The 15,741-nt window shown below is 40.3% G+C and overlaps 1 protein-coding gene across 1 annotated transcript in view; it reads right to left on the bottom strand.

Moving 5' to 3' along the window:
* Nucleotides 1-654: 654 nt before the first annotated feature.
* Nucleotides 655-15,741, bottom strand: part of gal3st3 (galactose-3-O-sulfotransferase 3) — a 31,623-nt gene continuing 16,536 nt past the window's right edge. The window contains exons 3-4 of the mRNA XM_044097326.1: nucleotides 2,537-2,627; nucleotides 655-2,024 (exon numbers count right to left, since the gene is read on the bottom strand). Coding sequence (XP_043953261.1) covers nucleotides 755-2,024; nucleotides 2,537-2,627 — 1,361 coding nt within the window. The 3' untranslated portion in view covers nucleotides 655-754. The remainder of the gene's footprint in view (nucleotides 2,025-2,536; nucleotides 2,628-15,741) is intronic.

Here is a 15,741-nt window from a genome sequence, read left to right as displayed (position 1 = left end):
GCTGTGTCTGGGCTCTGTCTCTGTATGAGTCATAACAATAATGGGTGGCCAAGACTCAGCATCCAGACATCTATGTAATGTCTGCGTGACTCTGCCATTTCTCTGCTCTCTCTCTCTCTCTTTGCTGCTTTAGGTTCTGGACTTTGGAAAGAAGAAAGAATAAGAAGGTGAATTCAGTGTGGGTCTTCGAAAGCCTGACAGTTGATCCACCAGTGTCATTGTGTGTCCGAAGGACTTTAAGCAATGTATATGCTAATTAGAAGGCAAGGAAACCAGAGCTGAAGAAAGGGAAAATAAAGGAAAGTAATCGGATACAGAGCTAGTCTGGTGCAAACAAAGTACACCCTGTGCCTTACAACAGAGCAGATTAACGGTACCTTGTCATTGGTTCCAGGACTTACATCAACTGGTTTAATTTAAACAACCACTTTCACCTGAAACCAGCCGCAATCAGTTGCTGTCACCATAGAGTCTAGCTCCAGTTTAGTCCTTGCTATTTGGTTTTCCATCACTTTTACTGTTTCACACATCAAAGGAGGAGAATGTGGTTGAAGTCCAGACATGGTTAACCCTTAGTCTTTCATCAGTAAAAAGGGTTTTCAGAGAGAAAACCCTTTTTACTTTGCTTTCCTAAATACAAATTTGACTCCCAAATGATTTTATTAATAGAGCATCATAGTCTTTATTGGACCAGGATGAGTTGAAGTGTGAAGTCTGCTGGGCTCCGATGACATTTTCACATTTTGCTTGAGAATTAAAGCCCTTGCTTCGTAGTTCCTTCACTTTGCTTCACGGTAGATTTGGACCCTGTTCCTGAGTTTGGGCTCTGAGCAACAGAGCGCGCTGGTTGGCTGCGGTGGACCTGAGAATGCCGAGGCAGGGTTGTGCGCATGTGATGTTGGAGGGTGTGTGACTTTTGTGAAGGCCGATTCTGATATTTTCGACGATGTAGCAAGGACTGGGAATGTAGAAGGATGCGCGTGTATGGGATCTCTGGCAGGATGTACTTGAAGCAGTGCTCCTGTGCCTCTAGGCTTATATTTACCGGGAGGTCATAGCCGACAATGTCAACTTTGTCGCTTGGCTGCCATGGACGGAGTTCCTTGTTCTTGATCTCTGCAGCTGGGAGTGCAAGTGGCATTTTCCCACCAAAGCAACTTCTCATTAGCCTCTCTTGTGCCTGTCGAAGAAGTTGGACCTCCTTCGCCACACAGTCTAGACCCAAATCTGACAGTTTGAGCCAGAATGAAGCATTAAAGTACTCATAAAGGTATGCGTCTATGGAATTCCAGGCTCGGATCTTTTCAGGAAGACCCGGAGACAATCTCTTCTTGGAACTTTCAGTCCGCATGTTCAGCTTGACATACAGGATGTCCTCTAAATCCCAAGAGAGAAGATGGCGAAGAAGAATAAGTGATTCATCAAAGTATTCGGAAATCATCACCAGGGAGAACGTTTTTTCAACCTCCGCAAAAAAGTTGTGTGCATAAGCAAAGTCTTTTGTCGGACGATCTTTCTCTCCACCCAAGTCGAAGGTCAAGGTGTTGTGTGCATACATGGAGTCTACCTCTTGTGGCTTGTAGTAACGTGTGGGCTCCGCCAAGAACGCTTCCAAAGAGCCATTCGGGACTCTCCTGAAACTCATACAGTGTCGGTTGTAGTATGTAAACAAGGATTCAAACATGGAGGCTGGTTCTCTCAGGATGGTAATGTACACCGTATCATTTGGCATCAGGCGCTGCAATGCCGTCTTATTGAAGCGCATGTGGTTGGTGATCACGTTTGGTCGCAGCGTGTGCTGATGGATGAAGTGAGAGGAGAAGGGATGTGGGTAGCAGAACTGATGACCACATGCTTGTACTGGCAGCCCCACCATCAGGTTGTTGAGCTCTGCAAAACGAAACAGGATGTTCTGCATGGTGGTGCTGGCCGTTTTGTGGGTCTTCAGGAAGACAATGTTGGTGTGTTTCAGCTTTGATCCTGGGGAAAGGTGAGAGCAGCCAAAGCGGAAGCCCTCCATGTTCCTGAAGGAAAAGGAAATGCAATTAATCTCAAAACCAGCACTTCCAACCAAAAACAATTGACTTTGGAGATATAATTCCACAACAACTGGAGAGATTAAGAGACAAAAGCGTCGGTGTGAAAGAGAAAAAGTGCAAAAATACAAAAAATAAATAACTCTAATCCTAAACAATAAATTCAGAAATAAGTCATTACTGCTAACTTTCTGCAATGCTATTTAAAATTTTATAAAATCTTAAATTCTACAGAGTTCAGTATAAAAATTCACCTTTTTACCACAAACACTTGCAGGACAATAAAAAAAATCAGTACAGTCATAATATATGATCACAGATTTTTAGGTGAATTACGTTCAAAGTTGTCGTTTGATGGTTGTTGAAGTAAAACCTACACCTTACACTTTAGCGACTGGCATAGAAACGTTTTAGCATACCCTTTAACACGGGTAGCAAGTGTACATTGTTTCTTTTTTTAATTTTTTCACATATTGTTGGTTTTTTACTTCGGTCCTCACCAGGTGAAGTGGCCCCCTTGGTGCAGCAGAAGACTGACAGTACAGATGACAATGAGGGCCAGAAATATCTTCTTCTGCCACTTCATTGGGCCTGTGGAAGAAAGGGAGGGCCAGTCAGAAGATTGACAACAAAAGCAAAGGAAGTGCAAGAGAGAGGTGAAAATTATAGCAAGCGGAGGTGATAACGAGGCAAACAACATGCCAAGAATGAGTTTAAAAAGGTTGAGGCTAAGAATGGAAAGAGGACCGAGAAGAAAAGACGAAATTGGAAGAGAGAAACCAAATAGGAGGGAGACACAAACAGTCGGATATGCATTAGTTTGTGATCTGGCTTTGGTTCAGCATTAATATGCTGAATTATACCATAATTACATCCAGAAGCAATAATTGTCACATTTACTGTTACAACCTGTTGCCTCTTATCGGTCAGATCCTAGAAAGGTGGTTCCACACACCACGTCCGAAGTCAAAGACTCAAGAGAACATGGAAGGAGAAACTTTATGCCACTTGATTTATGCAGCTGTAATGCTAAGACACCAATAGAACCTTGGAAGATCTCCAAACCTTTCCTTACTGCCTTTCACCTGCATGACAATGAGTAATGTTCTCTTCTTGATTACACTGTCCTGCCACCACCGTCGTCAGCTGATAACAGTAGCTCACCTTACATCTTGTGTATGGCTCTGGGGTTCATACACTGTAAAAAAACAACAACCTATAGAATTTACCCCCAGAAATGGATTTTCAGACAATAAAAATCAGACCAACCTTTATTTAATGAACTACATGCTCAACAAATAAAGTGCAAAATACGTGCTCAATTTCAAGCTGCTTGAACTGCGCCATGTTAATAAACAAAATAATTGTGAAGATAAATATCTCTTCAACAGTTTTTTTTATTTTTTTTCCCACGCTGCTACCCAACAGGGCTGCACAATCATTCGCAGTCAAATATCTAATTACCATTTGTCAGGTGCAACAGGCTTTGGTTCAGCTTCCACACAGGACTCTGTTTCCCTCGATCACAATCCAATTCAAGAATACTTTATTTATCCCAAAGGGAAATTTAAATTTTGTTGTAACTCATTCAATTAAACCATTACTGTAGATGGGGATGGCTGTTGATAGGAAAGATCTCTTGTGTTACAGCGAATTTCAAGAAGCCTCCGACTGAAGGCACTTGTTTTTCTAAGACAGTCTGGTGAACAGGACGTTCAGGGTTGTTCACAATATTCTTGAGTTTTTGTAAACTTCTTCCTTGCATCATCATCTCCAATGGCTCCACAGTCGTCCCCAGAACAGAGCCAGCCTTCTTTAACTGGTTGTGATGCTGCAGCCCCGTCAGATGACGCTCACAACAACAGACTTATAGAAGACTGAAGGATCTTGGTTTCCTCAAGAAACCCAGTCTGCTCTGTTCTTTCTATGAGTCAGCTTCACTGTTGAACACAAATCTGAATCAAACATGATCATCAGTATTTTTACTTAATCCAGGAGGTTTCTGGAAGAAATAATTCTTAGTTCTTCTTCTTTTTAGGATTTTATTTGGGTTGTAAATGTATTTACTACATTGACACTAACTACCTAAAGGCCTGATAGAGAAACAAAAAACAAGTTAGTTAATTGTTAGGGAGCTTTCAAACCAACTAAAGCTGAGACTCAATAGTAAATGAAACTTGTGAAAATGGTTTATTTCTTTCATTTATCTTCCCGCTATTTAAAATTTGCTATCAAAGATAACATTTTGGAGTGCTTCCCAAAGCGCTGCACAAAGTACCATTGAAAACTGGTGTTTTTAGTTAAATGTATGAGCAGCGTCTCCACATTGATGCTGCTTTCACTGCCCATGCATGCACAAAATATGTCCCAAAATGTGGAACTTGTAGTGAGTTACCTTCTGAAGTGCAAATGCCCAGACATCTTAAAAATGTATATATGCCTCAGGTGGGAAGTCACAATACTTTTTAAATAAAAGATTGCGTAGAAATACAGCACCATTACAAAAGAAAAAGGCAAGGCTGAATTGTGCAAATGACAGCTTTGATTCCCAGCAGGGTAGCAGGCCACTCTGACCGTTAAGTGTTTATCAGAGAGAAAGTCTGGGAGCAGAAATTGCGTCTCCTGTGGCTTATTTTTACAGCTACTCTACTTTTGCACCGACCCGGAGGTCAAAGTCTAACAGATTGCGCTCGGGATGCGTGAGGGTCAGTAGAGGAGCTTCCCGACCCCAGACTTGTACAAGTCCTGAGTGGAGGGAAGGTCAGCGCTGATGGTCCCCTCTGCAGACCTGATTGTTCGTTGCAGTCCGGCCAAACCACAAAGTGATGGGAAAACACAGAAGAGACAGAATGGTGGCTGAGTAGAAGATGATGTCGCAGTAAGTGGAGTCTCTGCTGGGCCTTTTCCCAAACAGTGTAAATGTGTGAGGATAGTTCCCAAGAACCAGAAGTGATACACAATAGACAGTGCTGTTGAGCAATTTTCCTGAAGTCCACCATCATCTTCATACTCTTGAGCAGGTGAAGTCTAAATATTAACAATATACAACGCTTACCTCATTAGACATAGAAATGTACTTTTTTTTTACTTAGATTTAATGACAAACAGTAAAATGGGTCAAAACTAACATCAATGTTCAACTTCTACTCTGTAGGCGATAAAATAGAAAAAGACATTTTATATTGCGATAAATGATGATGTTGTTTTGAGACCATTTTCAAGCAATATAATGGTAATGCCATAATGCAAGGACACATTCTCAAAGATTACTAAACTTTAAATGCTAATAAACATTTAACACCGGAATCGGAAAATGCTTTAAATATCCCAAAATAAACAACAGAAACAACAAATATAAACAAACTAAATTAGTTATGAAGTCCCCGTAAACAAAACTGTCCATCAAAAAAAGGGTTAGTTGTGACCAACACACCAGACTGAAGACTTTTGCCATGCAGATTTTGGTAGAAAGAGTAAGAGAAAAATGATAAATCAAGCAGATGGAAATTATTGAGCCTGTTTTAATTTATAATGCTATAAATTTCTTATTGTGACAGGCCTATTTAATTTATAGAGTCAAAACTGTCTTTGAATTGAGTGTGTGTCACTTATTCTTGGTGTTCAGTTTATCCACTCCTTTAATAACCAGGGCTTTATGTAGCATTTAGAGGCTTTTCTTCCAGCTAATCTAAGGGATTATGAGGAAACAATGGGCTAAATCTACATTAGAGCCTTTGTTGTTGAGTTTTAACTGCAAATGTGGCTCAAAGTAAGCTATTAATTATAAAATGAAAAAACCGTAATTTAAATAGTGAATGACCAAGAAGATGGTATTTCTTATTGAATGTGACAGGAAATGTTTCTTTTTGAAGAACGTAGGAGCAGTATTTCAAGGGAGTAAAATAAAAAAATAAAAAATAAAAAAATGTTTCTCTGATTAGTAAAAGTAAATAATTTTAGTAATCAATTATAAAAGGAAAGTTTTGGGGGGAAACGATTATTTTACACAGGATGTCTTATTACAAATTTTCTACCCCACTTGTAAGCCAGGAACGGATGATGTAGCTATCAAGACGTGGATGAATGGACTCGATGGCCACATCTTCGCTCTCACTTAGCTTAGGAGAAAATAAAATCCCAAAGCCTCTTTCGGAAAAATTACAGACGAAATTAATTGCGAACCACTGGGTAATGACTGCTGAACAGTCGATCGTGTTTGGCAGCAGCGTTACGGCGGGCGGTAGAGAGGCAGTGTCCGTTTCTTGCCCTCGGAGGAACCGGTTCATAACCCCGTGTGTACGTGCATCAACGGTGGTAGATTGTCTGTCGGAGAGTTAATAAGAATAGGGATTCGAGGGGCTTTCGGCAGGCAGACCTTTTCCCCCTCCGTCGACCTCATCTTCTCCTCCATTCTCCTCACCTCTGTCCTCTTCCTGCTGCAGCATTCAGGGCCCTTTAATGAAAAACGGTCAGACTAGGTAGCACTGAAAGAGGACACCTGATCCCTTTGGTGGCAGGCCATTGATTTAAAGGCTATAAACAAATAAGAGGGTGTTGCTTCTTCATTGATCTGGTGATTAATTGAGGGATTCTCGAAAACCGATTAGAGTGGACTTTTTAAAGGATGGAGCTGACGCCCCATGCAATGCAAAACTGTCCTTTTGTTTATAGAGTTTTGCTAAGTAAGAGTAGCAACAAGGGGGAGAAAATAATTTTACCTAAGCAATATAACGGCGTTCATAACCATTTCTGTCAAAACAACAATATAGGGGCGTGCTGTGGCGGCGCAGGGGGTTAGCAGGCTCCACATTTGGAGGCCTTAGTCCTCGACGTGGACATCGCGGGTTCAATTCCCGGTCCTGACGACCCTTGCCGCATGTCCCCCTGCACCCTCCTCCTCCTCCTCACCCTCTTTCCTGATTTACCACAAAATCTCTGAGAAAAAAAAAAGAAACAAACAAAAAAACAACAATATGAATATAAAGTGATCAGAAATAGAAACTATGGCTGCATGATAAAAGAATACAAATCAAATTCAAAAATACTTACTTGATCCCAGAGGGAAAGAAAATGCAATGCATATAAATACAATAAATGTAATGGTAACTTCACTAAAGATAAATCCACATTTTTCTGTTCTCATCCATTTCTCCCACATTGCTGTGACCTTTAGCATTTTAGGATCATGTAAACAAACGTGTCCTTTGACATCTTTCATTGTAGAGTTTAGAAGAAAAAAAAATCTGACAAAGGTTGAGAACACATAATTAATGCGTTGATAAAATAAATGAAAATAGGGGGGGTGCAACTAAGCCCGCCATTTATTCTGTCACATTTTAATTGAACTGTATTGTCATTCAAATTTAAAACTTGCGCACTAAGAAGTTGCCTCTAATTTTAAGTCGACTTTAAAAGCTCCCCTTGTCTCGTTAATGAAGCCGTTTTAAATAAAGTTCTTTGAGTTGCAGATTGGGGAGCAACGCTGGAAACAAAGGGAGTCTCCTCTGTGCCTCTTTGATTCAAATAAAGCCAAAATGGCTAAACGAATGTTACTAAGTCAGGAATCAATTACACTAATGTGTGTCATGTGAGGTTTTGCTTTCAGCACGTCAGAGGCTTTGCTGCTGCTTGCTGAAATGACATTATTGGATTAGAATTAATGAGTGAAGACGTTTGTGGTAAATCAAGTAACTCAAACTTTTTTTCATGAACCACAAACTAATAATGAGGATTGTTTTGTTTTTGCTTTGCTTCCTCTTTTTCTTTACCCCTTTGACAAAACGTCAGGATCTCATGCAATTTTGTACAAGAGTCTAAAATAAGTACAGCCATGCAGCATAGACTGATAAATGTAGCAGCACAACTCTGATCTCATATCATCACAGGTTATCAGAAAAATGTCTATGAAAAGGGAAACTACATGCTGTAGCCTAGTCATTTCTCTTGTCAAGTGATGACCTCTGGGAGATTTTATCGCCAAATCTCGTGTAGTTTCTTACACAGCACATTTCATGCTCTGTTGCAGGTTCAGGTTCGCGCACGTAAACATCAGATTTTCTCCCAACAGTAAATATGCAATGATAAAGCTCCCATTAAAAATGCGCTCGTTCTCATGCCGACTGAAATAAAAATAAAATAAAAAAATAGAGAAGCAATCAAACTACCCATTGAGCATGAGGGGCTCAAAATTATCCATACAAAGGCAATTTTTTTATACTTCTTTTCTGCTTCATATTGAGAATTTAGATTTCTGAACCACATACATACATACATATATATATATATATATATATATATATATATATATATATATGTATTTTCCCAACCAGAGTTTTGCACCTATTTTTCCCCATAATCCTTGTCTCTGCTAAATACGATAGCTACGAAAGTAGCCTTCCTGGCAGCAAACATTTAACATGCTGAAAAGCACAGGTCACAGTGCACGAGTCTCTTCTCAGGCACATCTGAATCAAGTGATTGCATTTCTGCCTCGGCTGCCATTTAGCACCGCAGAAGCTTTTCACCACATCATCAGTAGACCTGATCAAAGAAAGTGATTTGCTGCCAAGTTACTCCAATGCTTTTCATACCAAAAACATGTCGGCTCATTTTTTGAAGAATTGAAACTTAAATCCCATTTAGAAGACAATCCTGCAGGGTAAAAATGAAGAAAAGCCCCTGGATTTTTACACAGTAGTTTGAGCCTGGTATTTAGCACAATGACTGCTGCAAGTTCACACCTTCACTGTTGCTGCTTCAAACGTAACCACATTCCAGTGTTAGGCTCTTCACTTCAAGTGTTAATAATCAGGAGAAGTAAAGCGCAGGAAGAACAGGAGTTTGTCTGGTTTTATATCCCTCTAGTATCCTGAGTTTGCAGACAGAGCTCCTAGCATAGGACCGCAGCATTTTGTGTGACTGTCATCTGACGTCTTCACTCGCATCAACAAGGACTCTCAGTTTGCGTAACAAAATCACCGCAGCCAAAAGATTTCTCACACAGCCAGATTTAACACTGGCAAACGTCACTGTGATGTTATGAGACAGATCAAAACAAGGCAGCCCATAAATGTGAAGTGGAGGTTTGTCAAGTTTCTTAGAAATAAAATATGTGGATTGTATTTGTCTTCTGTCCTTTCACTATAATATCCCTACATAAAATCTAGCGGAACTAATTGCTATCAGAGTTAATCTGTGTCCAATTTAACTTTGAAACAAATCGAAAGTGTATCGTCTAGACCAAAATATTTATTTCATGGGTTGAGGCTTGCTTTCACACTGTATTTTTAGAAAGCGAGATTTGAATAGAGCATAAGGAGGTACTGACCAGGCTGGTCTATCACATAAAAATTTCTACAACTACATTGAAGTTTGTGCTTGCAAACTGAAAAAACCCCCAACAAAAACAGAAAAGTAGGTAAAGGCTCAAAACTCTTCTGCAAGGCACTGCAACATCAGAAAGAGGGAACTTGTATCTTAAAAGTCCTGTGGTGGCACACTAATGCCAGCACCCTTCACTTCCACAACAGACAACTTTCTAGCAGCGTTGCAGTCTCCTGCGGTGCAGAGCTTGTTGGAGTAAAGCACAGCAACCTCTCGACAGCTACCAGTAGAGTCGAGATGTTCTCGCAGCTGCTGCTGCTGCTGAAACGCTCTCTCAGCAGCTTTCATTTTGTTTGTTTGTCAAGATCTACCATGAAAGCCTAAGCATATAATGTTGAGACGTTTTGTTTAAAAAAAAAAAACGAAACACGCCATGTCCAGCGACGAAACCCTTCACGCTCTCAAATCTTTTATGTTTTTTTTTTCTTTTTTAAGCAATATCTCCTGTTCTAGGAAAGCAGTGTGAGGCTTTGTCTTTGAAATCCTTTAAATCAGCAGTCATTTTAAAACCAGGCATTAATCAATGCTTTACTACAATCTACCTGCAACGCATGTGGCTCTAGTGTCGGTATAACATCCTGACTGAATGAAAATCATTAGAACCGATTTATGTCACGTTAACGAAGAACAGCTGAAAAGTTACCGGGTTCATCAACTGTGGGTGCAATTTCGCTCCAACTCCTCCCCTCGTCATTTCTATATTCTTTGCACCAGATGTTTTATAAACATTAATGTTGTTTCCAGATATCATCTCCAATGTCTGCTAGACTTCGGGTTGCGCCGTGTCAGCTGTTTAGGATTCCCTTCTGTAATTTCCCCTCAGAAAGCAGGAGGAAAATCCGCGCTTTCTGATTGGCTACTTGTCACATTCAACAGGCTGCGTTAACGCTCCCAGTCGGGGAAAACCCCTGATGTAGATCGGAGGGGCCACAACGATCTACCGTAACACACCACACAGTACAGGATGATCACAAGCGACAATCTTAGAACGATCAACGTCCTAAGATTGTCGTAAGGTTGTTTAAGATGAGTACAAACAACAAGTTGATGATAATTAAGTGATGTTCACTTGAACTTTTTTTTTAAGTCTAATGTTTTATTTTACAGTGAGGAAGGCCGGAGTCTAGCTTTAGCAGATGGCTGAAGGCATCTGAGCCACGCTTCAAACTCAGTACCTGTTTGCTCTAAGGCAAAACTTTGGTAAGGTTAAATTCAGTCGGCTAAAGGAAGTCAGACGGTTCAATATGAGAAATCACGTTAGGTAATCAACTTTCTTGTCTGATCAGATCTTGTTAGTCATTTACATATTATGACTACTAATTAACAGTTGATTCTTTTGTGTCTAGATGCAATGTAATCATTCAATTCACAATTTAAGTTTTATTATGGGGATTCTGCAAATTAAATATTTGGTAGTATATTTCAATGATTCCTTTCATACAGTCTAAACTCTCTGAAAAGGAGAAATTACCTTTCAGAGAAATATCATTTTGATTGCTTTGAGTTTGATGAAATTTGATTTAATCTGACTGATATGATCTTCTTTAATGCATACTGATGCTTCGCAGTGATCATTTATAAGCTTATCAATTACAAGATGTGCACTGTCTGTTAGTGAACATTAGTGAACAGACGGCATCATTAGGATCAAGGAACAAAAGCTGTAGATCATTTTAACGGTAACAAAACAATTTACCATGTTGTGATCAACTCTTGGAGCGTGGTTGTGTAGTGAGTATGTTTAATTTTATTTATTTAAATTTTTTTTAAGGTAAAGTGTACCAATAGCAAACTTAGTCAATGTTATCATAAGTTGGACTAGCTGTCAGAAGATGTAAGTAAGTCTCTGTGAGAGGGAGTATTTAAGAAAAATCACAAATTCACTGATTGAATTGTTGGTTGATAGCCTGAATATATTTAAATTTGTGCAACAAACTCCAAAAGAAGCTATATAAAGCCTGAATGGCCATTCAGTTTGATAAATATTTACACATTCAATAAATCGATAGAAATCCAAATGCACACATCAAATCGTCAAATCTAAATGAATAATATGAATTGCATTAACAATTTTAATACAGACTGATGGTTTACATTGATCATTTATAAGCTTTAGTAATGGAAAATTCAACAACTACAGGTGTACTATATATTGTTAAATGAACACACTCAAGTGTGTGAGATAATGGATGAAGAGAAAACATCATTAGGGCCAAGAAACAGACAGCATATGAGTCAGAGACAAAAGTAGTGGACAATGTTAAAGGTACAAAATAATAATTTCCCATGTTGGAGTAACTCTTGGAGTGTGGTTGTGCAATGTAAAACACGTTCAACTTTAGGACACGTATGAAAGATACATATGAGTATCCTCACCTAGGCCTGTTTAGTGTCTGTCGGATATTCTTCAGAAATAAATTTACAGATGAGGAACTTTTACTGACATGTATCACACTAGCAAGTGTTACAGGGAAACAAAATCTATGAGTTTCAAATGTATTTAAACCAACATTTACTATTTTGGAGAAAGCATGAAGCAGTGGGAAGATCAGTGTTGATTCAGCAGCAGCAGCAAGAAAAACAGAACTAAATGAAAGTAGCATTCAAAATGATGAACGGACAAATTCTAGAAAGGGAGGGACGTTAAAGCTTATCTTTCACTTGAACTGAGGAATGCTAAAAGTTAAATTTGGAGCAGGACGCTCTCCCGCACAAAATCCTGACAGGTGAGGCCTGTTCAGCGCAAATCCTGAGAGCTGATAAAGAGAGAGAGAGCTGTCTCATGACCCATAGGTCATGAGACATGCTAACATGTGAGGTTTGTCCCGCAACAGGTGAGGACTGTCCCATATTCTGTATTAAAGCCGGACACACACGCACAAACACAAATGGCTTAGTGAGCAAAAACCGGTTTTGAGAAAAATACTACATTGTATATTATTCTCAATTATCTAACACTTATTGTATTACTCTTAAAACTCATAATGTTTTTTTTCATTCTTTAATTGTGTTATTTTTAAAACACATAAGAGGTTAGAAGGTGAGGGAATAATAGTTGGGGAGGGCAGGGGGGGTAGCTGGGGTGTGGGGGGGATTAATGATTAGGGTCATAAATCACTCCCCGATTAAACTTTGACAGAAGGGTGTCTATTTAGTTTTTTCCCATCCACTCTCACAGACACAGCCTCTGTCTCACCCTGTGAGACCCCCGAGAGAGTGTAATGAGAGACGGTGAGAGCAGGGGGATGTATGGAGCGCAGGACAAGGTGGGAGAAAAGAGGCAGCAGGGGGAGAAGGAGAACAAGATTACAAAATGAAAGAGGCCTAAGACTAAGCAGGCACGCAGCACTGACAGCAGTCCTTTTAAGGAACGTCCTGATTGGTAAAAAATCTTTCTCACCACCAGCAAGCGCCTTAAGCTGAATCCCTGCAGAAAGGTGAAAAAAAGGTGGAAAACATCAGCAGCACAATGCTGCCTTTGGTAAAATCAGAAGCTCGTCTTCTGATTTCACTAATGATTAAGAGTGGTATCAACAGGAAAACGAGAAGATAAGTAAGTTATAACTGTACATTTAAAGCTTTCAGGTTTTAAAAGATTAGGATTTCTAAGTATGTTTTTTTTTAAGTAAGCAGTATGTCTGCTACGAAGACTAGCAACAGTCCCTTTAACAATTTTACCAGTTATAATTCAAGTAATTAAAAACATGTCAACAAAATACAACAAACTCTGTTTAACTTGTGCTGTTGCTGCTCTTTACCTATACTGGGAAGTTAGGCTCAGTTGGGTTTAATGTGCTTGTGTGTCATAAAACTCAGTTGGGAGCACTTTGAATAATGCAGAGAGAATACAGAGTGCTTTTAGAGCCTGGCTGTTTGTTTACATAAGGCACGTCTGCTGAACGCAACTGAAGTTGAAGCGAAACAGAGTCCAACCAGTCGTCGTCACAATACGCACAACCACGTCAGCTAAAAAAAAAAAAAAAAAAAAAAAAAAATCATCATTTTGCAACATTGTTTAAATACAAGTGGAGTGGACATAACATTTCAGACAAACGATGAGGATAAAATAAAAATGTAAAACTGCTATTTAAGAATATGTACGTTTTTTTACTCCGACTATTTGTCGCTGAAACCCTCCGGAGCTTTCCGAGAAGTATATTTAACCGGAGAGCTCCTATTTTGCCTGCAATGGAGCTGCACAAAACAGTGCTGCCCGCATGCTGCAATTAGGCTCTGATGCTGTCACAATGGGAGAGAAAGGAGGCGGATAAAAAGCCTTCTTGTAGCTGTGGAAGGACATTTAAAAGGCTTGCTTAAAAAGCCTGTCGGCTTTCATCAGCAGGTTGCAAACGATGCCGAGGTGGACAGAGGCAGGGTGGCCCGTGGTAATTACTATGTAAATGAGCCGCCGTGTTTGGATCAGAGGCAGAGCGGCACTGGAAAAGCACTCCGACACAAAGTGATGGAGGATGCAGCTTCGGCGAAGAAGGAGACGCGGTGTCAATATGCCCGCCGTGGTCGTTTGCTGGCAAACAGTTCGGTTCGGTAGATGCGGTTGACTCGGTCCTTTTGCGGCCGTGTATAACGAGAAGGAGTTGTTATTCACAAGTCCTGAAGGAGGGATGAGGGTGGGGGGTGAATTCAACATGCAAACTCCATGCAGAAAGACCCCGGGCCGGGAATCGAACCCAGGACCTTCTTGCTGCAAGGCAACAGCTCTACCAACTGCGCCACTGTGCAGCCCATCTGCAACATGTCTGACTGAAAGAAAAAAAAAAATCACCCCAGCAAAGCCGTGAAATTGCCCTGTTCCCTTTAAGCAAATTTATTGTCGTAATTTCAATATTTGCGTCACGGTGTGGTCAACGGAAACGCGGCTTGTTTTTCCCCAGAATAATTACGCTGATCATAAACAGCATCAGTTCATCCAGTCCCCGGTGACAAAAGGCAAACCGTTGCAGAACCGGTTTTGCCTCGGTCCTTGCCAAGTCATGGTGAAAGGGCAGAAAACGGATAATTTCTGATCACTGTCTGGCTGCGGTCAGGACGGAAACAGAATAAACAGGTCACGCCCGCACGTGTCAGATCAGAGTCACCTGATAATGACAGAGGGATTTTACTCCTAAAACAACATCGCATGCACAGTCTGCGTTGAATTCACGCTCCCTCTTGCCTCCCATCTAACAGAGCAGCGGTGCAGGAGCCGTCCCATGGAGGAGAGACAGAAAAGCACCTCACAGTTTAGGTGAGGCGGCGCTGCGAGGTGTAAGACTGTTATCTGATTTAACACCGCTCTGTGCTTGTCGGGCCAGCGCTGCTGCTGCAAAATTGGTTTCTGACAAGAAGAATGTGTGTGAGGGCAGATGAGCTTATGCACCTGTTGTGACTGCTTTCATAAACCGACTGTGTCCCTGTGTGCCTCTATGAAAGTCTATTCCCTTGGATATGTGAGCTCCATCTGTGCTTACTTGCATTAAGGATGAGTTTTTGTCCTTTAAAATTGGTGAATGCCGTAGTTTTTGTTTTGTTTTTTTTTCTTTGAGCGACGGGGTTTTGACATGTTTTTGCTCCTCTAAAGGGCATCTGGCAAAATCCTAACTTGGTTTTAGAGTCAGTAAGGAAAAACCTGAGTTAAAGAAGGTGGTGCATCCTGTGACCATTTGTTTTTCACTTAGCGGTATTCCTTTAAAGATATGTCTGAGATATGCATGAGAAATGCAGTGATCAAATCCATTAAAGACAGCTGAATGTTTTTGCTAATGGACAAACATCCTTAATTAAAGCATTTTTTGCTACCTCTTAAAGTAAAATCTCAACATTTTCCTTGGGATTGCCTTGTTACACCAAAAGATCCTGGAAAAAGTGACATGCTGTATTTACAAGAAGAGCTTGATCAGAGAGTCAAGCACAGCGCAGATAAAAGTCAACATTTGTGACCAAAATAACACAAGACCTAAACAGCCACATTTAGATGAAAGGAGACATGTTTGCTTAGCAACAAACCAAGGAACCGCTAAGGCTCAAACCTTCCACAAATTGAAAACTGGAGCACCAGCCTCGGTCCAGAATGAAGAGAGACACGTCAACAAAGAACGCGAGGGGTCAGACAAAGAAATGCTGCTGTTCCAAAATCATGTCATTCAAGTAAAAAATACACGTGGAAACATTTTGTGATCACATGAAGCATGGATTTAGCTATTTGAAAAAAGTGACAAGAATGTGAATATGGGAATTTCAACCCAAGAACAAGACTGTTCATGTTATTACCTGACATTACATGTTAGGTAATAACATGTAATGTCATTACCTAACATGTCGTGAC

Source organism: Gambusia affinis, linkage group LG18 (genome assembly GCF_019740435.1).
Source record: "Gambusia affinis linkage group LG18, SWU_Gaff_1.0, whole genome shotgun sequence".
NCBI lineage: Eukaryota > Metazoa > Chordata > Actinopteri > Cyprinodontiformes > Poeciliidae > Gambusia > Gambusia affinis.
This window is presented reverse-complemented; position numbering and strand designations above follow the sequence as displayed.